The sequence below is a fragment of the Lactuca sativa genome, chromosome 8, assembly GCF_002870075.4.
Source record: "Lactuca sativa cultivar Salinas chromosome 8, Lsat_Salinas_v11, whole genome shotgun sequence".
Classification (NCBI taxonomy): Eukaryota; Viridiplantae; Streptophyta; class Magnoliopsida; order Asterales; family Asteraceae; genus Lactuca; species Lactuca sativa.
In genome coordinates this window covers 117,655,877-117,683,699 of record NC_056630.2, presented here as the reverse complement: position 1 = coordinate 117,683,699, position 27,823 = coordinate 117,655,877, and the positions used below count along the sequence as shown (strand labels likewise).

Sequence of the window (27,823 nt, the reverse complement as noted above, 5' to 3'; positions counted from 1 at the left end):
TAACTTTGTAACATCCAAGAGCATCTTTAGAGTGCTTAGAGCACCTTTAGAAGTTTCATAGCACTTTAAATCATTTGTAATCACAATTCAATGAATATGAATATGAAACAACTTTCGAGCCTTTTATCTTAACTTTACAAGTATTAACTTTCCGCATCTTTGTCATTTGACAATTCTGAAACTGTTTCAGTTTTCATTTTTCAACACTATGACCTTTTAAGTCGGGTTTTACTGTATTTCAATTTCATCAAATTCAACCCACCTGCAGGGTGATGACAAATAACGTTTCAAATGTCATGCAAATTATTAATATATCGAGTAACAACTACAACAGAGAGAGTCACATTCAAATCAGCATTCTCTATTCTTCGATTAAAAAAAAAAAAAAAAAATACACAAAACAAACTACACTGTAAGTGCCTCTTGCTGGGAATGCCAAGCTACAACATCCTTATAACCCAAATCACCACCAAAAATATCCAAAGCACTCCCCACTGTAACATCCACACGTCCCATTCCTGCTACTTTTATCCTCTCCAAATCCTCCATCACTGTCACCCCACCAGCATACGTAACTGGAATCTGAAACATCAAACCATTAATTAAACATTATTACTGTATATATAATTTAATTATTCATTGTAATTTTCTGAATCATAAAAGCATTTAATATTCAACAGTTTCTTCTTTCTACTCACTGGTGAATACTTCCCAAGCAGTGTTACAAGCTCTTCATCGATTCCCAATCTGCAATAAATAAATAAGTAACACAAATTCAACAAATTGGTCATTAATAAAAACAAATATGACATTAATAGAAACGTACTTTTTCCCTTCAACATCAACACCATGTACAAGAAACTCATCAGCATAAGCCGAAAGAAAATTCAATGTCATTTCATCAAGAAACACATCGCTAAATTTCTGCCATCTATCTGTCACAATCGCATATCTACCATCCTGAAATAATAATAATAATAATAATAATAATTTTAAATAAATATATAGACAATAATAAAAGATAGTAACGAACTAATAATAAATAACAAATACCTTCTTCCTGCAACTAAGGTCCAAGACAAGCCTTTCTTTTCCAACAATGTCAACAAGTCCTTTAAGCCTCTCAAGATCCATTTCTCCATTGTTGAATACATACTGCAATTAAGTTTTTAGATTTTTTTTTTTGAAAATTGAAATATGGGAAGAGAAAAACATACAGATGTGATGATGATGTGGCTGGCTCCTTCCTCTATGTAACTCAAGGCGTTTCCTGAATTAATACCACCTCCTACTTGCAAACCACCTACTCCTCAAATCAACAATCTGTAAGTTCAGACATATTATCAAACATCAAGAATGTCTAAAAAAAGGTAAAATAAATGACAAGTGTTTTACCAGGGTAAGCGTGTAGTGCTTCAATGGCTGATTTATTGCTCAAAGGGTCAGCTCCAAGCATGATTACATGACCTCCTTGTAATCCATCTTCTTTGTAAAGGGTGGCATATTCTGCAGCTGATTTATCTGATTCAAAATTTGTTACTAGACTTGAATCACTTTCCTTTAAGTCTGAAAGGGTAGATCCCACAATTTGCTTTACTTTCCCCTGAAACCACCACATGAAGCAATAAGATACACAAATGCAAAGATGACAACAAGTATAAGCAAAAAGAAAATATCAACAATTACAAACCTTGTGTATATCAATGCAAGGGCGAAACTTCACATTGCACTTGATTGATAGTTGTTGAGGTTCTGTCACCAAAAAAAATGAACTTTCTATATTGAGGTACAAATCAAGAGAAACAAACATGTATCTAGTTGCATGTTTATGTGTGTATTCTCATCTACTCACAAACATGAGCATGTATGATCAGATATATGAGTAGGGAAAATAGTGGAAATAAACGTACTTGAGCTAGATGAAGATGCTGCCACAAATTTCTGCTTCCTGGGTGATGTGTAAATTGAAGACTTGAGTACTCTATCGGAGGAATTGAGTTGCAACCAGGTTGAACTGTAATGAAGGCTCTGAAGTCGCATATTTTCCAAACAATGATTCAACTAAGCACTCCTGCATCGGCAAGATGATGATCGGAAACTATAAGACACATGCATACTGAAATCTTATCATTACAGACTGAAATACTGTTAAGTTCTCTATCTGAAACCAAAAGCATCTGTGTAAGAGTAATTCATTTGACTCCGATTTGCCAATTTTGAACATGCAATTGGAAGGATGTAGCACTAACCATCTTCCCAGACAAAATCTACTTATTCGTATACTCTATTCCTTATCGGTCTCAAAAAAATTGAAATAAAGGCTTGATCGAACAAGAAACTAGAAATATGAGGTAGGTGCTGAAAAAAAAAACTTACCCGTTAACTGTTGAAGATCAGAAAGCGAGACGGAGAGACGTCGCCGGCGACAATGGAATCCAAGCTAAAGGCGAACAGGCGTTTGATGGATAGTAGGCTTTGAAGCCCTAATCAATTAAACGGGCCCACAAACTTTTAATATAAAAGAGCCCAAAAGCCCAGATTACAATGGCTTTAGGCTTTGGGCTATTTGTTTCTATTAGGCATGAGCAAAAGGACCGAACCGGCCGGAACCGGAACCGGTCCGGGAACCGGCTTCGGCCAAAATCAAGAACCGAACCGGCCCGGCGGTTCTACCGGTTCCGATTCCGGGTCCGGTTTTTCGGTTTTGGAACCGGCCTTCGAGAAATAGCAATGTATTTTGGGCTTACGGTTTTCCGATTCCGGGTCCGGTCTTTGGGAGATTTATTTGAGTTTCAAAGTTACATTAAACACATGTGAAGATTATATATGAGAGAACTTCATGGATTAGTTCATGTATATGCATACCCTTAAACAAGTTCTTTTAGTATTTCATATAAGTAGAGTTAAACTTTACATATAATATAAAAAAGTTGATATATAAATATTTCAAATTTCTTTCCCAGATGATATTACAACGATTCATAGACTCTTTTTGGCTTGAAGAAACATGGGTGCAAAAATGTCAAAATGCTAAAACAGCCTATTCTTTCGAATTGCTAAAAGAGGTAAAACTACACAATCACATTCTTTCTTTAAATATCAATAAAGTTCAACACTTTTTAATACTTCATGTAAATTCAGGAATTAGGGGAAGCTATAAATTGTAATGAAGTGCAAACACTTACAAATGCACCTGAAATTGTAACCGAATGGAAAACTTTAAAACGAGATCATGAAATGGTTTTCAATCTCAAATCCTTCATTCAACAATGGAGAACCCGAACAACAATGCAAAACCCGAACAACAAAACGATGGATTCTCAAATCCTTACATGATCGCTTTTTTTTATGTCCAAAGTAGAAGTGTGCAAGCGACAAAGGCATGGGGTGTTTTGTAAAGACTATCCGGTCCGGTTCCCGGTTTTGGCCCGGTTCCAAGGACCGGTTCTTACCGGGTCCCGGTTCCAAAAATTCATAAAATTACAGTACCGGTCCCGGCCCGACCGGTTCCATCGGGTTCCGGTTCCGGGACCGGTTCCGGCCGGTTTCCCGGTCCGTTTGCTCATCCCTAGTTTCTATATCTTCTACTATAATAAATAAAGGTTTTTTGCCACATGTCTTCATTTGGACACATGTCATTTTCTAAAATTTTTAAATTTTCTATTTTCCACTTGTCATTTTATTGTATTTTTCATTTTATTAAATTAAAATTATACATTTAATATGTAAGGTAATATATATATGTAAGGTATTTATTAGAAAGGTTTATATATGTAATGTATTCAATACATTAAAACCTCATTAATTTTAATAATTCAAAAAAAATTCTCATTTTTCTTATAAATTCAAACTTTTCAAATTGTTAAAATTTTATATTTAATTTTTTTAAAATAAACTCATGTAATACATGAATCTCACACCTAGTTGTTACTATTCTATTGTTGAATACTAAAATAAGAATTAGATTGTTTTCGATACAACAAAGCTATCTATTCTTGCGTGTTTTCAAATTTTGTTGTTTTTTTTTCAAACTCAAGTTTCATTCCATATTTGTCTTCAAATTTTCCTAATGTTTGATGTTCAAAATGACGTTTATATAACAAGACTTATTAGAAAAAAAAATATGTTTTGATTAGTTTTTATAGTGAGATAAAATCAATAATTTGTTTTTCTAAAAAATGTTTGTCTTAGTTTAAGGGTTTTATAAGATAATATTGATATTGATTTTTACAACTCAAAAAGCCATAAAAAAAATTACTAATTCTAACTTTTTAAAATCTCTTTTTTGAAGGGTTAAGAAGAAGTTTTTTTAAAAATCATTTTCTGTTTATCAAACATTTTTTTGATTTGTTTACTTTTCAAAAAGCCAATAAATTGTTTTTAGATTAAGAGGGTGTTTGAGATTTCATTTAGAAACTTATTTTTAAGTTATTGACTTTTTGAAAAGTCAATAAGTTAAAAAAAATGTTTGGATGCTTAATAAAACTTTTAAAACAACTTTTGGTTTAGCCTTTAAAATGAGTTTTGATGAAGTTATAATTTACAACTTTTTGGAATGACTTGTAACTTATTAAAATAAAAAACAAGCAAAAGTCAATAAGTTAGCCAAACATTTTTTAATTTATTGATTTTTTGTTAGTAAAAAGCTAATTCAAACACTTTTTTTTTTAAATCTCATTTTTCCACATTGATAAGTCAATAAGTCATTTTAGATAAAAAGTCATTTTTAACTTTAAAATAAAATTCCAAACACCCTTTAAATCCCAAGCACCCTCTTAATTTGGACACTTTGTCATGTTAAAAAGAAAACAAATTTAGATTTTAGCAGTTGTTGCCTGGGATTTACTAATTGTTCATGCTTTTGGAATCTGCTTTATTCATTGCAACAAGATTATATCATCACGAGCAACAAACCTAACATCCTCATCGACTGGGTTTGCTATTTGCATAATCATCGTTTAAGTTAAAAGTTAATAGTTTGAATGCCAAAATGAAGCCCTTAAAAAACAAAGATTAAACGACTAAATATCGTATTCGTCCAACTTAAGCTCTAAATATCATATTTGTCATTCTTAATATTTTAAAATATCAGATTTGCCAAATCTATATTTTAAATAATTTTTATTATTTAATAAGCTTTTATTACATTTTAAAATCATTTTAATTTAAGAAAATGTCTAAATCGACCATAATACCCTTACTTTGTAAATCAAAATCTTTCAAACGAGGTTTTATGCTATGGTCGTCTTCCTCAAGTTGTCTTCCTCATGATCGTTGGTGTACGTTCATTGCTCGACATTCTCGTTTTTACCTTTCGTTGCTTCCTTCAATTGCAGCTGGTTCCTTCTTGCAATTGTTAACCAGGTAATTACAACCTTTACTTATATCCCTTTCTTTTTGGCAATTGAATCAATACTTACGTGTTTAGAATCTCAAATTCTTGAAACCACTGTCTTAATTTAACAATTCCCTTTCCATACATGCCCCTCGTTTAGGTCATGAATCCAAATAATAGGCTTAATTTTGGTTCTTCGCTTCTAATTTTCATTTCTACCACAAGTTACCATACAGTGGTGTCGATTTCAAGTTTTGATGCATAATTGAAATGCAAATGATGTCACTACTAGAAAAACAGCCTTTTACGACGCTCATTGCGCGTCGTAAAAGGCTCAGACGACGCGCAAATGCGCGTCAAGGAAGGCCCTGTCATAAAGAGAGACGACGCGCATTTACGACGCTCATTTACGACGCGCAATTACGACGCGCGTTTACGACACGCAATGCGTATCAAGGAAGGCCCTGTCATAAAGGAAGACGACTCGCATTCGCGTGTCGTAACCTTACGACGCGCGTGTTAATGACACGCAATGCGTATCAAGAAAGCCTCTGTCAAGAAAGGCCATGTCATAAATGAAAATGACACACATTTTTGCGTATCGTAAATTTAAATGTTTAAAAAAAATTATATATTTATTAATTTTTAAATTAGATTTGCATTTAATTTCTCATAATAGAAATAAAATACTTTTTTGATAGATTTACTAATTTTCAAATTAAATAACACAATAAAAGTCTCATAATACAAAATAAAATACCATAAACAATAAAGATAATTCATTGCACTAAGGACCATGTTAACAAAAGAATATAACATTATATACCATAAGTACCCTCAAGTAATCAATCTCTTACAATGTTACTAAAAATACCCTCAAGTAATCAATGTCTTACAAAGTTAAGAGACTAAGTTGGTATGTAATATGGCACTAAGAAGCCCAAGAATTGTTTGTGTTTTTCCTGTTCCTGGTGGATCCTACATGGACAAAAGGTAAGAATTAACATTTTCAAAGTACAATGCCTCAATAAGGAAATCAATGGTAAAAGGCAAATCTGAATAAGTACAAACTTTATACATATATACATGGAAGTATTGTAATATACAATAACAGCAACAAATACCAAATTACCCTTTGCTTACCTTTTCTTATGGCCACCTCCAAAAGTGAGAATTTGATAAAAGATTTAGGTCACACATTCTCTCATCAAGCTCTGTATCCAAAAGTGAGAATTTGATAAAAGATTTAAAAAGTGGGAAAATATCAAGAATATAGAGGATAAGTTCGCGTGTCTGGTCATCACAAGTTTCTAGAACCTTCTGGACAACGTAATTTCCAAAAGGATCTTTCATCATTGTCTATAGTTTTGTTTTGCATTACAACAAACTCAGTTACCAAAAAGACAATTAATGTGTTTTTTATTTTTACAAAAAAAAAAAAAAGAGAGAGAGTTGCTGACCTGTAATGGCTCATTTTCATCAGTGGAACCAAGCATTTCATTTACAAGAAGTTGGCATTCATCTGGGCTTCCATAAGTTAAGCATTTCTCAAAAACATTTGAAAAGACAACATGATAATATGAGAAAAATATCATATCTTCCTTTTCATAGCACAAAAGTTGTCAGAAGTAGAAGGGGGAAGAATGTGATGAACATTTTCCGTTGTAATTGAAGCACACAGCCTCGATGACTCATTGATTGCCATCACCTTAAATAAATAAATAAAAATATGTAGAATAATATAGAAAAAATCTATATGCCACCTCCCCTGTATTCTTTTTGTAAATAATCACAAGGTTATTTTGAAGTAATTTTCAAACTATTCATAAGTTATCGTTACTTATTGTTTTATGAAACTTTATTTCAAACATTATTATTTGTAAACTTAGTAAAAAAGTTCTTTCTATATATTTATATTTTTTGTGCATAATAAATAATAAAATGGTATACTTATATTATTGATCCAATAATTAACCTCTTTGATAAACTGATACTCGTTAAACTAGACCTCCACATATTGAATAAGCAAAATAATATGATCTAATATAAAAATAGAAATAAAATGATATTTCATAAGCAATTAGGTGATGATATAGTAAGAGTAAATATGTTGTTCAAGAGATCACGAGAAGTAGGGATAAATATAGAGGTATGGCTATCAACTTCCATTGACAGAAGGGTAAAATGGTCATTTACTCACGTTCATATAATTTATTTACAGCACAGGTCAATCAAGGGTACTGACGATATTTTTCAAAAAGTAGTAAAAGCCCTACCTGAATCTTGTTGTTTGCAAAAATTTCCTCAACAAAAGATCTATCTTTGTTGTTTAATCCTGCATGATGTAATCCGAAACCGAATTGTAGAGTGTGACTAAGATTCTGATCAGTGTCCTGAAAAACAATCATCTGTAAAGCCTCTTCGGGCATGGAAAGAAACTGCCTTGCAAAAGAAAATAAAATATAAATTTAATGAATAAAATAGTATCTACACGAGCTGTCATTTCTAAAAAATTACTTAAAATATGTGAATGAGTTCGAATGCAGTGAGCCTTGTCTGCCGACGAGATGAAACAAAAATTAAAACTGTTTTGTTGGTGAGTGTGTAAATATGGCAGCAGAGGTTGCCTTATTCATGCTATTCATTCTTAGACAGAAGAATTTCCTTGGGTACCCTTGTAAATTGAAATGATTAATTATTAATAATTGAAATTTTCTTCTGTATTTGAGACTTTTATACATATGGAAAAGAAAGTTGACTTTCCTGTATATGAACTTCAAGAGGCGCAGGTCGTACACTTGGTTTGAAATTGTACAAACCAATCTCCTCAACTCCCAACCAGCCAGCCAGATTGAACTTGAAATTGTAACTAATGTACAAGAATGTTGACTGTTGAACTGCCTCCAGTTCTTGTCTCCATCTAAAAAGATTTGTTGATAGATTCGTCTCAAGCTCTGTTCTTCTTGTTTCAATCTACCAATCCATAAAAATAATCAGTACACACACACACACACACACACACATATATATATATATATATATATATATATATATATATATATTATTTTTTAAATAACTCCAAGTAAAACTATTAGCAAACCTCTACTCGGGTAGCCCTACTGGCTACAAGCCTTTCTTTAAGTTCTGCTATTTCAGGATTAAGTTAACCTAGGAGAACACGAGATTTTTATATCATTGAAGATATGATAACTTGAATCAAAGATGCTGAGAACCTGTATGATGTGGAAAAAAAAACAAATGTAGCACTTAGAAAAGGAATAAAGTGATAAATATGAATCAACGATTATACCTTCAATGTTCCTTTAACATGGACAGATATTAACAACCTTCTCTCAGGTTTCTGCCAAAAGGAATATCATGAAAGAGATGTACACATTTTTGTATTAGTTAGAAAATTTACCTCAGAAGTTGAAGGTAAAAGACAAAAATGCCCTCATAATTTTAAGGAAATGAAACTTACCACCAGACACGAACAGCACTGAAGATCCCCTTACCATCATAAACAACAACTCCATCTTTGTTTTCAATACCAAGAGCAGAAACAGCAGCAACAAATGCTTCTTCAGATGGCAACATGTGTGGCAGCTGAATTAAAGGTTCCATATTTTCAGTTTTACTTCAAAAGAAAAACACAGAAAGGATTGAATGATAAGTGTCTCACATTAATAGTGCGATCAAATATCCCATCTACATCAAAGAAAAGAGCACCAGGAATGTGTGCAACCTGTTAATACCCCGTTTGAATAATATCAGCAAGTGATCATACAAGTGTTCGATAAAATGCCACATACAGAAGTTCAGAAAGAAAAAATATGCACTTGATACTCTTGAAGTGGATTTCTTTGTTCATCAGGCATGTACCAGGATGCATCCAGTACCTTCATATTAGGCTCACAAAGATTGGCATGAAGCCAGTCAAGAGTATATGTGGCGTTCCTCTGCTATGAAACCTTGAGGATACTGCTTTAAACAACTTAGACAGACTTAAAATCACATCTTGCTCAAGCTCAAGATGAAAGTCTGTGATTCTAAAACAAAGGAAATTGTTAGTAGTTCATAAACAATTAAGGATATTCATTTACATGTTTATAAAGTAGTGGTAGTTGAGAGCTCATAACAGAAATTCCAATGAAGGGTACGGAAACTAATAATCTTTCTTTGTAAAGAACACAAATTTCTTGCTTTTGGTCATATTCTCTTTTATCGATTAACCGTGGAGAACGTGAGATTTTTATATCATCAAATATATGATAACTAGAATCAATGATGCAGAGGACCTGTATGATAAGGAGCACTTAGAAAAAGAATAAATTGATAAATAGGAATGGTTGCATCTGAAATACAACAATTATACTTTCAATGCTCCTTCAGCATGGACAAATATTTGGTAGTTAAAACCATTTGATGGTGATTCACCAAACAAAAGTCTACAATTCAAGGTATATGAAACATTACTAGTCCCATCCTTACCCATCTTACCACCTCTATCTTTACACAGCCAAAAGATGAAAGAAATTATTGCCTACACTCACTCGAGCATTTCATCAAACATCTCATGTGCACTTGATCAATTCACCTTAAGTTAAAATTGAAACTGATAGAAATCCCACCAACAAGTAGATAACATAATCTAGATCAATAAGGAAGATGTAAGTAAGGAAAAAAAATAGTTTTGTTTCTCTTGTTAGTGTGTGTCTTAAGCTGTTGAGAAGCAAAAAGAAGAAGAAAAATCAAATGATAATTACCTTCTATTTTGTTCACAGAAGCTCTCTCGCTCTCTCTCTCTCTCTCTCTCTCTCTCTCTCTCTCTCTCTCCAAAGAATGTTCCCCAATTGTGGAAATTGAATTCGATTGTAGTATTTGTAATCACCATTTCTGTAGCAACTCATGCATCAGTTCCAGCATTGACCATAAATTGACCAGAAAAAAATACTCTACTAATAAGGCAAAAAGGGGTATTAATACTAACCAGCCCACCTCACTCGTCATCATCAAAACACCACAATTTACACCCATTTCTTGCATTCCAGATTCAACAGTAATGACAAACACCTGTATTCCTAGTGACAATACAGTTAGACAGAATTAGTGAATTGTTGATAGTGTTTAAAACAATTTTATAAAAAATGAGTTAATGACATAAGATTTGGCGATTCAGGTAACAAAATACATGATAAATGATTTAGCTATGGAAATTAGTTATATACCTTAAGTAATGACCATCAACACTTGCAAGTATGACCGTTTTCCATCATTATTAGCACCTTTACAACAAAAATCATACAAATCATCAAAGAACTGTTGTTCATGGATTCCAATAACATCCAACTACAAAACCCACATAAGATATGAGGATCTAAAAAAGAAATATGTCTCAATGATGTAAACGATTTTTAGGAACTACTAAAGAGGAGTGAAAATATGTAAATGCTTTACCAAAAACTTAAGTGTGGAGATAGGATCATTGATACTTATCTTGGTGGTGGACTGTGGTATGGCCGACGACGTTATACATATCAGCGACTCCTGTTAATTGCTTTCTTCCAAGTGAGTCTCCAACGAACATCACCGCCCTCGACTTCGTTCACTGTCGCCGCCCTCAACTAAATAAGGTATCAGAGGCAAATAAGGTATCAGAGGCAAGGGATTCGACCAAAATAGGGTCGGGACGCAGTCTCCGAGACGGTGACGCTGATGAGTCACAATCGCCGGTGAAGTGAGGCGGGCCTGATGAGGCCGCAGGCCGGTGAGATGAAGTGTTGCAGTCGTACTCTAGCTCGATCGTCTGGAGAATGTTGACGTGAAAAAACCCTAGTTATCGTGTGGGGGGCTTTAGGGTTGTTTTGGGATGCTAAGGGTTTGGTTAGAGGTATCAGTAGAGGGAACAAGGGATACTGAGAGAGGATCGATCGAAAAAGGGGTTTTAATTTTTTTGGACAAAATGTTTCTTACCAATTAACAAACCCAAAATGATTCTTAACAATTATATTGTCGGAAAGTAGGGTAGAAGGGAAGAGGAGAGGATGAGGAACACTATATCTCCGGTTGTAAGCATGAGGATTCGCAGAACCCTAATTGCTAGCTCTACAACGTTCGTCTTTGGGAGCACATACAAAATCCCTAGTTGCTGGTCTCGATTTTGTGATCTTCAGGAATGAACGCGAGTTTTTAAGAAAAAAATTATAGAACAATTATATGAGTTGTCGAGGTTTATAGCAGAGATGGTATTGTGATTAGGGTTTGCTGAGAGAAGAGAAGAAGAGAACGAAGGGAGATCTGAAGCAGGGTATTTAAAAATTTTAGAATTTTAAGAGGATCTCCTCAAGAATACGCATTTTAATTAAAAAACATAAAGCGACATTCACAGAGGACGCACGTTTTAAATAAAGTGCCCTCCGTGTTTTTAAGTTTTTTTACATGAGACACCAATTTAATGGCACGTAGTAATGCGTGACGTAAATCCTTCAATTTTTTGAAGAGATGACACTTTTTTAATGTCACTCTCTTTTGCGTAACATAAATCAATGAGCGTCGTGGTTTGCGCGTCGTAAAAGACTGTTTTTCTAGTAGTGTGTTTTCAAGTTCCTATGTATTGTGCTTTAGGGAGAGGGAGTCATTCCCTCCCAACCCACTGAACCCACTGTCACATCACTTTTTCTCTTTTATTATTATTTTTTCATATTTCCCAACCCACAACACACGGAAACCCTATCTTTTTGAACCCACTCAATCCGGTTAATTAAAAAAATACAAAACAATTGAAGGTAAAATCTTAATTAGCAATAAAGTTACCGACGATACCACTCCCGCTTCAACGGGTTGGTTGATTGGTTTCACTAACTCACTTCATAATCTCTCTCTACTTTCCCTTTCTCATTTTCTCTTATACCACGTGTTTTAAAACTTGTAGGATCTGTTTTGGATCGACTTGTGGTTACCTGATCTTGTTTAGTAAGGAAACCCACGACTTCAGGCTTGTGAATCTTATCACAAGGCATGAACTTATATTTCATTTTGATTGCTTATTCTCAAAAAATTTGAAGCTATGCATACTTCTAATCACGAATTGAATATTCAATTAACAAATAAAAACACAAACTTTACCTAATAATGTAGCGATTGGAACAACAACCTGGCGAGAAGAAGGGTATAAGAAAATACAGTGATAATGTAGTCTACGGCAGAAAAATGTCACATCAAGGTTATGTTGATCGTCCAGTTGCTAGTTGCAGGAATAAGGTATTCTTTTGATTTACAAGCCAGGGGTATTATCGTCTGATTAGTGATTTTTATTATTTTTAATTATTTTAAAATACAAAAAGAGATTATTAAATAATAAAAACTGTTTAAAAAATAGATTTGGGCAAATCCGATATTTTAAAACATTAAAAAGGACAAATATGATATTTAAAATTTAAGTCGGACAAATACGATATTTAGTCGTTTAACAAGGGTATATACGCAATTCTCCCTTAAAATTATTACAAAGCTTTTCGCATGGAGCAATTTAAGAAGCCATAGCAGTTTTCCACATACAAAAACACAAAGCAAGCCAAACCCTAAAAAGGATCACTTTTCGCCATTATGATTCCGAGGCAAACTTGATGGAGATACTATTAACACAATGTCTTTCATCTGTGGGTGTCTTGAATCCCTCCCCTTTAAACACATGACCTAAATGCCCTCCACAAGCTGTACAAGTAATTTCAATCCTCCTACCATCTGGGTCCGGCTGAAAAATTAACAAATTTTAAAACTTTTTAAAAAAGACTGATACTGGCGTCAATGACACAAAAATTCAAAATTTCTGTAAGAGTAAAGAGTCAGTCTCACAGTGCGCATGATTGCTCCAGGGAGACCCTCATAGAAAGCAGGCCAACCGCAGCCAGAGTTGAATTTGGTGGTTGATTTATAGAGCGGTGTTCCACAACCAGCACATGTGTATGTCCCATCAACAAAAAATTTATCATATTCACCTGTGCCTTTCGGCCTGTAAATAAAACCCAAAAATTTCATGAAAATTACCATATGGTCTCTTTCAATCATCATATCCTAGACTCTAGAGGGTGTTGTTTCTTTTTTACTTAATAGACTTAACTGTTAAGCTACAGATGAGTGTTTCTTTTCGACTTAAAGTCTGGCAAAGAACAAGGCCTAAAGACTTTTGGAGTTCAAAGGCAATCAGAGCTATATAAGATTATATTTCCAAGATCATTTAAGATCAATAAGAAGGGTAGTCAACACTGCAACACATGTTTAACCAACAAATGTAAGACTTGAACTATCTTATGCATCCATTTCCAACGTTTGAGATACAAACAATCAGCTCAATCCAAAACTGACATTAGTTTACTGTTATTTTGAAAAGTATGTATATGCAGCTCTAATTTCCAAATCTGCTGATCACCATAAGCAATAGAGAAGCCCTAGATTGAATTTTGGAGTCAATTCGACCAATTCTCAGAAATGCAACTGATAAAATCATACAAATTATCTGCTAAATTGCAACTAAGGTTATGGAGATTCTAGAATGTATGAAGTAGAGAAGCCCCAAATTAGAATTTTGGAGTCAAGTTGATGATCTTTCGTAATCAGTAATCACAGGCGAGAAAATTAATCAAAACCGTTTGCTAAGAATGCAATAATGTTAAGTCGATTGTGGAGTGTAGACATGTTACCGAAATGCAACCAAATTCTTGTTAAATTTAAGTGCAATAGTTTAAATGATCAGTTCTGCTACAGAAATTGATAAAACATTATTGCTGTTTAGGAATCTGAACATCTAATATAGAAAGAATTCAATGGATCAAGTAGTACACTTACTCGGTTCCTTTGTTGCGAAGGATGCGGAACTGTTCAGGGGAGAGAACTGCACGCCATTCCTCCTCTGATTTCACAATAGAACCCATTGAAATCTTATTCAGAGCCGAGAACCCTAGTTTTAGTGATATTTGGGGATTTGGTTATCTTGTTGGGGATCAGAAGGATGTATCACAAATCAATAAATAAAAGATACGAACGTATCCCTGTTTGGTATCCGAAGATGAACCTGGCCCTAGAGATGGTTTCAGGGAGGGTTTGAGTCCATTTTGACTTTTGCTTCTCTTTTTAGTTTTTACAAAATTTTATTTAAACTATAACATACAAACTTTATTTATTACATTTTTATATGAACAAAATAAAATTGAGACATTTTGATAAATAGAAGTTGATTCTAGCCGTATTTCATGACAAATAACCATAAAATGTTGGGTCATGTTTAGACACAAAATCATAAAATCTAACCACTGATTTATAAAATAACATGAATAAAATGTTTGATAACTCTATTGTTTTTCTTCTAATTTAATGATTTTAATAACCAAGGACTAAACGTAGTCTAGCATTTTGAATGAGTAAACATATCATCTCAAAATTATAGTATATAATAGGACTAAAGATGTCAAAATGCATGGAATAAGGGAGGTAGTTATATAAGAGGTAAAGACTTATAAATTCTTAGTGTTTGCTGGCTTGATTCTTAAATAGTTTTTGGCCTTCTTTTAGTTATAAATAGTTAATATGTTAAACTATAAGGACTGAATGTAGTCCAGTGTATTGAATGAGTCACTAGATTAGCAAGACTCATCTTCTACATGTATTATCAAATAAGTTATCAAAAAACGGTTAAAACCTAGTTATAAATAAAATCGGTAAAACCTGACATAACTTACAAATCCAAGACGAAATAAATGTGTTTTGATGAAAGATTTCAACTACTTTAAGTAAACAAGCTATCATGACATGCCACGGAAATTAAATACTCCATATAAGATTATAATCAAACTTTTTTAATCCGTTTAGTGTCTGAGCACCATACCACACGATACATTTACAATGTCTAAAACTTAAACCTAAATCCGCTAACTCAGAAAAACATACACAAAATAAACGAATTTAAATAAAAAAGTTTCAACATGTTTAAGTAAACTAGTTGACACGAAATTATATATGTAATGTTATAGTCAAACTTTTTCAACTTAATTATTATTTTAACCCAAACTTGACACGAAATAGAACTCTTTCATATCATTCTAATTTTATTTTTGTTTGTTTAAGTAAGAGATTTCAACTTACAATTCTTTTTAATTTTATTTTGTGTCCTTTTCTCTTAACTTCAAAAACACGCTTAAAGTATATTAACGTGGATCATGAGCTCGTGGCCTCAACGCGATCGTGTCTAACAAGAGGCACGCAGCCTTTCAATACAAACGACCAATTTTCTAAAGAAGCATTTCTTCGAACAACTGCGGGGCGAGAAAACAAAATCGAACATCACCAGCTTTATCGAGTCCCTATCGTTCCGGTCAAATTCAAGCGATTTGCGCTTAAATCTTCTTCAATTCGCAAAGCCCTCTGATGTTTCTCTGAACGTTATTTAAGGAGAAATAATCCAATTATGCAGTCGTCGAGGTCGTTGATTCAGCGGGTGGCACCAATTTTCGCAGCTCGAATTCGACATAACTCGAGACTTCTTAGCTCGACGTCGTCATCAGTTCTCGCTAAAGAGCCTCAATCGTCTTCTCCATCTCCTACCGTACAAGATTCGGTTTACTTGTCTGATAATTGCGTCCGGGTACTTTCTTTATCCTCTTTGTTTGTGTATATTGATCTGTAGAAACTTTACATATCAACGATTTATTCATGCTATTAATTTTTCTGAAACACGGTAGTGATTGTCTAAAATATTGAAAAATTCTCTAATCGAGATGCAACCCAATTAGAACGCAGAAAATTTATTTGCTTCGTCGGATGACCAGGAAATCGGATATAACCTAGTAAGGAACTATCTTGTTTGGATAAGTAGTTTTTGTGAGGTCGATTTTGTTATCTGCTTGCTGGTGGGAATCCCAAATTTAAAGTTCAAGTTTCATTTTTTAAAGTAGAAAAATTGTTATTGTTGTCAAATTGAATGTGGTAATCTAGTTTTCATCCACAACCTAAAAAATTCGTATTGATTTTGAAGATGAGAGAGGAAGACTATCTTCTCAATCCAAGTAGAGTCCATAGCAATGCTTAAAACGTGACATGTTTTAGCTTTTTAGGCTATCATGTATATACTATAAATCCTATCTGGAATGACACCATGTTCATGTGGTTGTACATATATAAGCATGTGCTTGTTGTTTAGAAACCTCATGGGCTCAATTGCTTGAAGCTGCTACATAATGCCCACATTAAGCATGTTTTTATCCCATGCCTTTGGACAGAGTTTACTTTGTAAGTTCATCTTTAAGAGTGTTTAAAGGGTATTGTAACCTATCTCTGCCAACAACATCTCAATATACTATGAGTAGTTAGAACTCGAGTATGGAGGTGGATATAGATATCTAGGACCACAAAAGGGTGGATAGGACTCGAAATGAGGATATATACGGGAAAATGATAAGGTGTAGTGATGATGAAAATGGAGGTATGGTGGTTGAAATGGTTTGGCAATCTCCTCCTATAAAAGGGACAACTTTGACTTTTGTAGAAAGTCAAGGCATGTTCTTCATGTTTAACATGTTAACTATATGTAGGTGTAATAGGTTTAGGAACTTTGATAGCGTATGAATTATATCATTTGATCTTGAAGCAGAATCCGAAAAGGAAAGCAAAACATGATTTTGTGTAAAACATACAATTTTGAGATTAAAGCAAAATCAAAGCATGAAAGCTGATACATATGCTAATTTAAGGTATATGGAAGTGTTTTAATCAGCCAAACAACCTTTCATATTTGTTTGTATAAGTTTTTACAAAATCTTTTTCTTTGGTTTTTTTTGGGAATTTTATGCATAAACTTACTAACCATGTTTATAAAACACGTGTAGAGGTTTTGTTAAAAAAAAATACATGAAATTGTAAGAAGTAGGTGCATGACGTTCAATCTAAGTTTGAAAATGAGGTTTCTGTGCAAATCTTATAAACTATGAAAGATAACGGAATTTGGAAGCAAGTTTCTGTAAGTAATAAACATGTAATCAGGGTTGGACCTCAAAAATGAGTGAATCTGCAAAGTCTGATCGTTTGACAGAAAATTGACAAAAATTCAACAATAAGCTAAATGGTGGAGTTTGCAAATACTTAAAAGTTTTGAAATTGGAAACTTGTATCACGTTTATGGAAACATTATGGATTTGTTAAAGTGATTAGAAATTAAAAATAAGGAAGGAATCCAGTGTTGGGACAAAATAAGAATTCTACATTCAGTTTGAATTTGGAAACTGAAATTTTTATGCCTAGTTTGAGTTTTGAGTGAAAAGGGATGTATGAATGTTGTAAACATGTTTCAGATGATGTCATAAACATGTTTTAAGAGTTTAATTGCAAAGGAAGGTGGAAATTAAAAAGTTGTGTATTTGATAGAAGGTTTATGAAATAAGATTTAAGGTAAACTTTCATATTAGAAGATTGTGGTCTTGTATAAAAAAAAATAGATGTCATAAAGTTTGATTGGGGAGTCCATTTGATGTTGTTTTAAACCATGCAGAGGATGAAAGAGTTGCAGGCTGATGAAGCTAAGGAGAAACTGCTTCGATTAAGCATAGAAGCAGGTGGTTGTTCTGGTTTTCAATACAACTTTGCTCTTGAAGAGAAACCCAACAATGATGACAGGTTTGCTAAAATAATCATGATTTATTATGTAAAGTTATGTATGTTGACTAGAGTCTTCTAAGTATTAGTTTGAATTTTTATAGGATATTTGAGAGGGATGGTGTTAAATTGGTGGTTGACACAATATCATTAGGGTTTGTAAAAGGTGCAACTGTTGATTATGTTGAAGAGCTCATCCGTGCTGGATTTCAGGTAACTTCATTTCTTTATCATATCATCATCCTACTTTCATTTCTTCCAATTACAACATTGTACATTTTTTTTTAAAAAAATCCACAAATTAGATTAGTAATCTGCTAAAAAATGACATTAGGATTTGTAAGAAGCTTCGTTTCTAATTTTCATGTGCAGGTAGCTGAAAATCCAAGTGCTGTTGGTGGTTGTAGCTGTAAAAGTTCATTCATGGTAAAATAGTTTATGGGGAACAAAATGACCTATCCAAATTTACTTCTCTTCTGTCTGTATACATACAGATTCATTCAACACAGACACCACAACACAACCAATAGGACTTACTTATTGGTCACACTTTTGATGTAATACTGTTTATGGAATACTATTATTTGTAAGCTCGTTCTGTTTACACTTTTTAGCAGCGCCTTAGTGTTTAACACTTGCATTCTTTGTATGTCCAAATTTCAATATGGGGAACATGAATAAATTGCTTCTTTTCTAGTATCACACATATATGATCTCTATGTTTTTGTAATCAATATGGCACTTGACAAAATCTGTAAATTTCTAGATTTTTGTAAGTTGGCGGCGGCTATTAGATCTCAAACAAATATTGATTTGAAAACGTGTAGGATGAGGGCTTTAAGCCCGCACGCTTTAATCAATACTTTTGTGAAAACTGACTATGTTAGAGAGAGAGAGAGAGAGAGTATGTCCTAAAAACATAAATAATAATATACTTTATGTTTTTGTCACACACAGGACAAAGTCACACAGACGAGTCACTTGCATACACACAACCACAAACACATGCGTGGTTATAGTGAATCTAAATTAGAATATGTAAAAATACAGTTGTAAAGAAAGATGTAAAAGAAGTTGAAATTTTATTTATCAAAATAAACTAAGTTTAAAAAAAAACACAAAAAAATAAAAGAAAAAATTTTATAAAGAAAATTTAGACCAAGTTTGAGAAAAAAATAAATAAATAATGGCAAAAAATAAAAATTTTGAAAGTTGGTCGTGGCTTTCATGGACTCATGGGTCCGATTTTGATTTGGATAAAATCGAATTGTCAATTTCATCTATTTGGCTCTAATATTTAGATTTTTTGATTTATTTTCAATAAAATAGAATTATTATTTGGATTTTAGATTGATTTTTATTTATAAAATAATAACTGAATAGTTCAAAAAACTTGAATAACCATTGTTTATTGGCATTTTTTATTTCTATTTTTATTCTATATCTTGAATACTTTATTAATTTACTAATTTATTTTTTAAATAGATTAGAAAGTCAAACCCAATAAAAATTATAATATGTATTTCTTCTTGAAAGTTTTAACTATAAGATATTAAATTATAAAAATAGATTTCTTAGCGGTTGTTTACAAATTTTAACTTACAAATAAATATTTTTGTTTTTGTTTATTGTATACAATTAGCTAATATTTAAATTATATATTTTTTAAAATGAGGCTTTTTTGAAAATTGAATTGTAAATGTTGTACCATCGAATAGTAATTCGGTTGATTCAGATATGATTTTGAATTTAGTCTAGAATATTTAATTCTACTTTTTAAAAATCAAAATCAATTCGGATTCATTTAATCGGATCGAACAGATCTATTCAAAAAACACTTCTAGGTAGAAGTACCAAAATTGTTATGCAACTTCAAAATAAAGAATAATTTGCAATAGATTTTTTTTAAGAACAAAGTCCGAAAAATTAACTATATATTTATGGACATTTTTTTTTTTGTGAAATATATCTGATAGCAAACATTCTGCATATAAGATGGTTATGATAGCAAATTTGTTTTACTAAATGATGGAAAGTGCTGAATAAATTTCTACAATTATTTTTTGTTAAAGTTATGTTTTACAAAACTAATTATATAACAATTAAAAAGTTTTCAAAAACTATTTAAAATAACTTTAAAATTATTTTAGATTTTTTTTTTTTTTTAAAAAAAAGGTCTATTACCTAATAGGGCCTAAAACTAACTCGTGATTCCAAATTGTCACGAGAATTGCTTATTTTGAGTCAAACTACTTTTTGATTTTCTTCGGGAAAGATACGCTTAAAACTGTGTGCCGATTTGGAATATCGGAAAAGACACGAAGCCGCCACACGCTCCCTGTCAAGACTCGAGAGTTCCGGTGTTCACCAAAACCACCGGCCAACGCTCTGCGGATCTCACCTTCAACTTCATTCGTCAACCGCCGAACACCGGTTTCGACTCTACTTCTGCCATGACTTTACTCGAAGAAGAGAGCTTAAAACTTACCGAAGTTCAAAGGCTTGAAGGTCATACTGATAGGGTATGGGGTCTAGCTTGGAATCCGGCTACTGGAGCCGACGGTGTACCTGCTGTCCTCGCTTCTTGTAGCGGGGATAAGACTATTCGAATCTGGCAACAACGGAGCCCTTCCTCTACTTCCTTTGATTGCAAGGTTTGATTGAAAATTTTCAAATTTGTACAAAATTAGGGCTTCAACTTAAGATACAGAAATGTTCAATGGGTGATGTTTGAATTTTGTTTAGGCAGTATTAGAAGACACGCATAGTCGAACAGTTAGATCATGTGCTTGGTCGCCATCTGGTAAACAATTAGCAACTGCAAGTTTTGATGCCACTACCGCTATTTGGGAACAGAATGGAAGTGACTTTGAATGTGTATCCACTTTAGAGGTACTACTCAGTACTCACCTCATCATTCTGATGCTGTTCATAATCTGTTTATGTTACTTATCTACCAAATGTTTATCTTATATATGAGAATGAGTATCGTATAGGGGCATGAAAATGAAGTGAAAAGTGTGTCATGGAATGCATCTGGTTCTCTTCTAGCAACTTGTAGTCGAGACAAATGTGTTTGGATTTGGGAAGTTTTACCAGGAAATGAATATGACTGTGTCTCTGTTCTTCAAGGACATACACAAGATGTTAAAATGGTTCAGTGGCATCCAACTGTTGATGTTTTATTCTCTTGTAGCTACGATAACACCATTAAGGTAAACATTATTTAATTCCATACAAATAATTCAAAACAAATTCACATGATATTCTATTATTTTGTTGTTTTCAGGTTTGGGCAGATGATGGTGATAGTGATGATTGGCATTGTGTGCAGACTTTAGGCGAATCAAACAGGTAGGTAACACTCTTCTCTTTCTGTTAACATTTTGATGAATGCTTGAATTTAATGAATTAGTTACAAATGATTTTCAGTGGACACTCATCTACAGTATGGGCGTTATCTTTTAATAGCACTGGAGATAAAATGGTTACATGCAGGTATAGTAAATTAGTAATACTAGTATTTAATTGCTAATATAACTATTTAAAATAACTTAAAAAATAATTTTGGTGAAATTTTCAGTGATGATCTGACCATTAAGGTGTGGGATGTGGATATTATAAGTTTGCAATCTGGTGATGGCAATGCATCTTGGTAAGAATAATTTTTTTAAATGATTTCCTGTTATGTATTTTGTTAAATAAATAAATAAAAAGTATTTGACAGGAGACATGTTTGCACGATGTCTGGTTATCATGATCGGACAATTTTCTCTGTCCATTGGTCAAAGGAAGGGATAATAGCTACTGGAGCTGCTGATGACGCCATACGCTTATTTGCACAGTCTCAAGATCATTCGGTAGGTTACCTGTGTTACTGTGTACTGTATACTGTGTACTGGTTACATAACGGGATTGATTTTTGGTTGTTAAGGTGGATGGAGCTTTGTATAAGTTGCTTCTCAAGAAGGAAAAGGCTCATGATATGGACATAAATTCCGTGCAATGGAGCTCTACTGTAAGTCAAGAAATAGCAACCTACTTTTGTTTTTTGTTTTTTGTTTTTTTAATTATATTTATAGCAACATACTTTCATTTCTTTGTATTACATTAATAGTTTTATTGTATTTTGCAGGGGGATAGGCTTCTTGCTTCAGCAAGTGATGATGGGACTATTAAGATCTGGAAGTTGGAATCGTTTTGACTTTTGAACACTGTAACATTCTTGTCAAGGAAACTATTTTTCTTAAATTACATATTTGCCCAACACTCTTTTCAGCAACTAGACTCCTTAAAATTTCATCTTTAGTGTCTTGATTAACCTCATAACCAGATTTTGTCGGTATTTTTGGTATATGCCAATAAACAGATATATTTTTCGAACCTGAAAAACCAGATTTGAATTTGTTGATTACATGATCTAAGAACTGAATATCTTGAATCTGAGTTTTACATTTTGAGAATTTGTGTAAAGCTTCTTATATTTTATTAGTAATTTTAATGTAATTCTTGGGTGTTGTCATCTTTTCTTGGCTTTGGAGTAGATTAGAATATTTTTTATTTAAGTAAATAGGTTTCAAAACTTTGTTCAAACATAACATTACAACCTAATTAACATCGTTAAGATTATTAAATCACAAATCTAAAACTTCCAACTTCTAATTTTCATGTTTGATTTTCAAATCTTCAAAATTGTGTCTAGGAGTTGCTTTCATTAAATTAATTGCAAATCTAAGTCATTACTGTAATTCAACTTAATCAAGATCTTTAAATCAATAATTAACTAATTAAATGAATATTCGATCATTTTATATTTCAAAAATCCACTTCAAACTTGATAAATATTCATTTACCTCGACTGAAGAAACTAACATTTGAATTTAACATATTCTAATATAATTATAATTAACGATTTTGAGCTCGACCAATAACATAAATTGTTTCATCTAATGGATTAAATCAAACTTACACCAAATCTTGGGTTAGAAACTCCATTGAAACCTCATAAACTCAAATTCAAATGAGTGTTCATCTGTAGATTAGTAATAGAATCATCGAATTATATCTATTCTAAATACCAAAGTCGGTGGCCACTTTGCTTTTACCCCATTCTACTTTTCCATTCTACTTTTGACTATTTTAACTCTTCAATCATTTTTAATTTTTGGCAATTTAGGTCCCCCTAGAAGGTTTCGTTTCTTTTTACTACTTTCAACTTTTCTTATTTTTCATTTTCACTCTTTAATCATTTTTAGCTTTTGGTAATTTAAATCCTCCTACTAAGTTTCTATTGCTATTATCCTCGTACTTTAGTAAATAACATTTTCAACCCTTCACCTTTTAAAATATCATATTCACCCCTTTATTTGAACTTTAGAAAATGTCAATTTCATCATTTTTATTTTCTAAACTTTTGTTTTATCCTCATAATATGTATAATCTGATTTTCCTATAGTTATCACCCCTTTGATTTTTCTAACCTTTCATATGTGTCGGTATAAATTAGAGGTGGTCAATGTTTCGGCATAAATTGTTTCGGCGTAAATTTAGAATTTTAGTTCGTTTATTTAAAAAAAAATTAATGTATCTGTTAGGATATAAATTCGAGTTCGTCTATATTTAAATGAATTTTTTTTTTTCCATGCTTATTTTTATACGTGTAAGCCAGATCACATATGATACGTTTTTAATTATTTGAACTTCCATTCGTTAACTTAAAAAATATTATTTACTTATATATGTCATATATAATACGGTTTTATTCTCTTTGTTTGACATGGTTTTGGCCTCATACTATTATGGTTTGTCGGATCAAGTCTTTTTAAATTCATGTTCCACATGTAGTAACTTATTTTCCACTACTTCTTAAATACATTACTGCCGCCACAACGTGCAATGTGTAAAATCATAATTCTATACTAATCTTCAATCTAAAATTCATATTTAAGAAGATACCCTAAATCTTTAATTTAAATGACATTTACTACCTCAAGTTTTTTTTAGGTGTTAGAACTCCAATAGAACTTCATTACTCTTCTCAAACTCGAATTCTCTCATCAAAATCGATTTACCTCTGTTATCCATGGTAAAAAGGTCCCAAATGAGGTAAAAAAAAAATTAAGGTTAAGGTTTAAATATGTAAAACCTTCACCAATTGGCAACTTTAGTCCCTCAACTTTTATTTTTTTACTTTGCTCCAAAATTGCACCCAATTAACATTTCTAACTTAGCAACCCTCGAAGTGTCTCATATAACTGTCATCAACTATCTCATTAACATTATCTATTCAATGCGATTAGAGATATAAATATATCTGACTTTATGCTAAACCCGTCTTGATAGCTACCAAACGAACCAAATCAAAAGATCTGTTAACAAATTTATAACATAATCTTACCAATAAGATGTTATACATTGTTAGGATGAACTCATTTTGTTTATTTGTAAAAATATATATCAAGTCACTCAGGATGGAGATTTGAAGATTGTATACTCACTAGATGAAGATGGTGAGTATACTTGCAACTAATAAGTTTTGAAATTAAGGATAATTGACAACTCACAAAATTAACTATCGATAACTGTAACTTTTCCTAGAAGTGTATATCAAAATTCAAAAGGTAATTTGAAACAACTTTTCATCAAGCATTGATGCAACTCAAATATTTTTTGAAAACAACCAAAATTTTAAAATTAGTAGTCATTTAAATTAACGTAAAATACTGAAATTGTCATTGTTTAGTTAAAATTGCATATTCAGTCCCTAACTTTTTTTTTTGGCACTCGCACTGTCTTAGTGTTTTGTTTTGATTTTCATCATTGTCAGATTAAAAAAAAACTACATTGCTTTTAAATATCTTTTTTAATTTATTTTAGATTTATTTATTATTAACTTATCATAAAACTGTTTAATTATATATATGATCCCACCACCGGTTACAAGCCATCGACCACCACCACCACCACCATCTTTGCCATCGACCACAACCACCTCCGTCAGCGACCACCACCATTTCCATCGAACATCACTACCAAAAACCATTACACCAATAAAAACTATTATGCTCAAAACCTGCTAGAAAACCAATGTATTGTCAAATATGTGGTATAAATGTATTGATGCTCAAGCCTGATTCAACGTGCAATTTACTTGAAATCTAATTTCATCGAGAGAGAAATAGTTAGAGATTTCAAAAGAGTTGAATATCAATTGGGGCAAATTCATGGATGAAACCAAAAGAATAGAATTTATATCGGGAAAAATTCATGGTTGCTATAGAGGCGGGGCAAATTCATGAATATCAATTTTTTCTTCTTCCCTCCCCCTCCCAATCCATTTCTTCCCTTTCCTTTCCTTTCTCCTTTAATTAAAAACAAAATAAAATCTTTCTCCCTCTCAGTCATCTCCTTTCCTCTCCAAAGTAAGAACTCATTTTGTCTAAACGAATGAAAGATTTTTTATTTGATGGATAATTGCAATTATATTGACTAAGGGGCTAGAATCATATTTTATTTATATTTAAAAGTTAATAAATGTAATAAATAAAATTTGAAAATGTTAAATTGTTGTCATCTTGTTTTCCTTTTTATTTATTATTAAAATAATACTTATTACAATAAAACCAAAATTTTAAGATGTTACAAAACTTCTTTGATATTTGTTTCTCTCAAGAACAAATATCATTCAAGAGTCAAGACTTCAAGTAATTCTGTAATTGAATGATAATATTTTCGATTTTCGACCAGTATCCAAAAGGCAAGCCTCAAAATCCGTTTGACTCCCAAACCAATTATACATGGCCAAGTGCCCAACATAAATTGTTAATTAAATATTAATTAACAACTATTCTCTATCCTTAGAGTTGATCTTCCTTCTTGAATCAGAGCTTCCCTGGCTGACATAACGCTATTCTTCTCTAGAGACGAATCGAACACTGTGCAATCTATCCATTTCTTCAGCAGATCCTCTTGCCCCCATATGTCCGGTATCCACACCCGACCCGACATCTCGACCCGATGTCTCTTTAGTCTTTCTCTTCCACTCTCCTCCTCCACCACCATTGACGCTTCTGGTTGTTGTTGTTGTTGTGGTGGTGGTGGTGGCGTGGTACTTCTCTCCGCCTTGTGATTACCTTCTTCTTCGGCCGCCAACAAAGACGTTTTTGTGATCACTTTATGGTTGTCATCGCAAGCTCCTTCAAGATTCTTGATGAACTCTTCATGGGTTCTCTTGAGATCTTGAGAAGATGTTGATGATACACTAGGGTTACGGTTACGGCGAATGAGGTGGTGGTGGTTGTGGGTGGTCTCAAGATTAGGTTGTTTGTGGGCATCCATTGAAACGATGAAATCTTGAAGATCTTTTCGGTTTCAATGACTTATCATGAACAAAATGCAGAAGAATATGTGCTTGTTTTTCCAAGAAATACTACTCTTAATTGGTGATGCATTCGTTGTCTTGGAGAAGACCATAAAGATTTATGTGGGAATAGAAGAATCCTTTTGGAGTGGGGTAAGGTGTGTGTTGATGCACGTCGATATTAATGGGTGTGAGTTTGTGGTTTCTGATAAGTTTACGTGTCTTTTCTTTACCATTGGAAATTTGGAACCCCTTGGTGTATCCTTGGTGTATGGTATTAAACAAGTTGCGAACTATGGGTAATAACCAGTGGTTTGCATTCACAGCAGGTAGTCTTGTATAACGTGCCAAATTAATAAAAATAAACAAAGCTTATAGTATAAAATGAGCATAATTAAGTTGCTTATAATAAATAAAGATGTTCTTATATATCTTTAGACGGTAGATAATTGTCTTACGTTGTATGTATGATGTTAGAACTTTGATATTTCAGCTGTCTTACTTGTCCTTAAATCTCTAAAGAAACCTCATTACATCGTCTTAAAAAATCAGGTCCGTTGATTAGCTTTTCCTTATAGTTTTCCACCCTTAGATCAATTTGATGATGTCATCAATGTTAATAGGATTTTTTTAAATCCTTTCAAATGTTGATTAAGGAAATAATTATTTTTTTTGGATTCCGACATTTATGATTAAAATGTTTATTAAGGAAATAATATCTTTAAATCATTTAAAATCGTTGACCCTTATAATGTTCAAAACCATCATTTAATCAAATCTCATTAAATATGCATCTAATTCATCTATTTTTGACAATTATTTGAATTTAATATAAAATCACACCTCCTATTTTCTAATTATTTATTGAAAATCGTTAATCAGCTCTTATTCCTTATTATTTATTGAGAATTAGGAACATTTATTTGTTTCTTGTCATTCGATTTGCAATAGAATTATGGCATAAACTGATTATGATGGAGTATATCGATCTATTAGGAAACAGTATACGGACATTTTCGTTAATTTTTATACAATAACACACATTAATCCTTTGTTTTAGGTCATTTTTGCTGACTGATTTGGTTAGTTTCAGATTCCTTTGTGAAAATTTGATAATTTTCTTGGCTTTTGGTGCAAGTGTATGGTTTATAGTTTTTTTTTTCATTTTTTTTTATTTATAGCAAAGTACTATGCTATTTGTGTATACGTCTTTATAAAAACAAAAAGTTTTATTTTTTGGTTTGTGCGAGATTCGATCTTCAATGAATTATTTTTGTTAATCTGAAATAGCAAAAGGTTTTAATCTAAAATTATAAAAATATGATTAGAGACATTTTTACCTATTTGGCTATTCGATCAAGGCCCAGATGTCAGGTTTGCAACCTGTGAAAATTTTGCATTTTATTCGAAGCTTATGGTTAGTTTGGTTCTCATGATATAAGTAATGTATATTTATGCATAACATTATGCTTTGAATGTAAAAATAATAA

The 27,823-nt window shown here is 32.4% G+C and overlaps 4 protein-coding genes across 4 annotated transcripts; 2 read left to right on the top strand and 2 right to left on the bottom strand.

Annotated features, from left to right (window-relative positions):
• Positions 1-273: 273 nt before the first annotated feature.
• Positions 274-2,497, bottom strand: LOC111897095 (1-(5-phosphoribosyl)-5-[(5-phosphoribosylamino)methylideneamino] imidazole-4-carboxamide isomerase, chloroplastic). The gene is made up of 9 exons (XM_023893065.3): positions 2,377-2,497; positions 1,911-2,071; positions 1,691-1,752; positions 1,396-1,603; positions 1,218-1,303; positions 1,054-1,155; positions 827-960; positions 699-747; positions 274-582 (listed from the first exon to the last, which is right to left on the bottom strand). Exons 2-9 carry the CDS (start codon positions 2,038-2,040, stop codon positions 406-408), a joined length of 948 nt encoding a protein of 315 aa, XP_023748833.1. The 5' UTR covers positions 2,041-2,071; positions 2,377-2,497; the 3' UTR covers positions 274-405.
• Positions 2,498-12,731: 10,234 nt separating this feature from the next.
• LOC111897091 (peptide methionine sulfoxide reductase B5) lies at positions 12,732-14,438 on the bottom strand. Its single transcript, XM_023893061.3, has 3 exons — positions 14,180-14,438; positions 13,190-13,346; positions 12,732-13,088 (listed from the first exon to the last, which is right to left on the bottom strand). The coding sequence occupies exons 1-3, from the start codon at positions 14,263-14,265 to the stop codon at positions 12,939-12,941; spliced, it is 393 nt and encodes a 130-aa protein (XP_023748829.1). The 5' UTR covers positions 14,266-14,438; the 3' UTR covers positions 12,732-12,938.
• A 1,119-nt stretch (positions 14,439-15,557) lies between these two features.
• LOC111897089 (iron-sulfur assembly protein IscA-like 2, mitochondrial) lies at positions 15,558-18,673 on the top strand. The gene is made up of 4 exons (XM_023893059.3): positions 15,558-15,971; positions 17,871-17,995; positions 18,079-18,187; positions 18,347-18,673. Exons 1-4 carry the CDS (start codon positions 15,795-15,797, stop codon positions 18,407-18,409), a joined length of 474 nt encoding a protein of 157 aa, XP_023748827.1. The 5' UTR covers positions 15,558-15,794; the 3' UTR covers positions 18,410-18,673.
• A 1,548-nt stretch (positions 18,674-20,221) lies between these two features.
• Positions 20,222-22,388, top strand: LOC111897090 (protein CIA1). The gene is made up of 9 exons (XM_023893060.3): positions 20,222-20,628; positions 20,720-20,866; positions 20,971-21,189; positions 21,264-21,328; positions 21,407-21,472; positions 21,558-21,629; positions 21,702-21,834; positions 21,909-21,992; positions 22,110-22,388. Exons 1-9 carry the CDS (start codon positions 20,428-20,430, stop codon positions 22,176-22,178), a joined length of 1,056 nt encoding a protein of 351 aa, XP_023748828.1. The 5' UTR covers positions 20,222-20,427; the 3' UTR covers positions 22,179-22,388.
• The last annotated feature ends 5,435 nt before the right edge of the window (positions 22,389-27,823 follow it).

Bases quoted from the DNA above. Each gene is read 5' to 3' on its own strand.
- LOC111897095 (XM_023893065.3), bottom strand. From the start codon at position 2,040: ATGCGACTTCAGAGCCTTCATTACAGTTCAACCTGGTTGCAACTCAAT. The intron at 1,753-1,910 runs GTACGTTTATTT...TTTTGGTGACAG, and splicing joins AGCATCTTCATCTAGCTCAA to AACCTCAACAACTATCAATC. The intron at 1,604-1,690 runs GTTTGTAATTGT...TGGTGGTTTCAG, and splicing joins CTTGCATTGATATACACAAG to GGGAAAGTAAAGCAAATTGT.
- LOC111897091 (XM_023893061.3), bottom strand. From the start codon at position 14,265: ATGGGTTCTATTGTGAAATCAGAGGAGGAATGGCGTGCAGTTCTCTCC. The intron at 13,347-14,179 runs GTAAGTGTACTA...TTTTATTTACAG, and splicing joins CTTCGCAACAAAGGAACCGA to GCCGAAAGGCACAGGTGAAT. The intron at 13,089-13,189 runs GTGAGACTGACT...TTAATTTTTCAG, and splicing joins CTGGAGCAATCATGCGCACT to CCGGACCCAGATGGTAGGAG.
- LOC111897089 (XM_023893059.3), top strand. From the start codon at position 15,795: ATGCAGTCGTCGAGGTCGTTGATTCAGCGGGTGGCACCAATTTTCGCA. The intron at 15,972-17,870 runs GTACTTTCTTTA...TAAACCATGCAG, and splicing joins TGTCTGATAATTGCGTCCGG to AGGATGAAAGAGTTGCAGGC. The intron at 17,996-18,078 runs GTTTGCTAAAAT...GAATTTTTATAG, and splicing joins AAACCCAACAATGATGACAG to GATATTTGAGAGGGATGGTG.
- LOC111897090 (XM_023893060.3), top strand. From the start codon at position 20,428: ATGACTTTACTCGAAGAAGAGAGCTTAAAACTTACCGAAGTTCAAAGG. The intron at 21,473-21,557 runs GTATAGTAAATT...TGAAATTTTCAG, and splicing joins GATAAAATGGTTACATGCAG to TGATGATCTGACCATTAAGG. The intron at 21,993-22,109 runs GTAAGTCAAGAA...TGTATTTTGCAG, and splicing joins CCGTGCAATGGAGCTCTACT to GGGGATAGGCTTCTTGCTTC.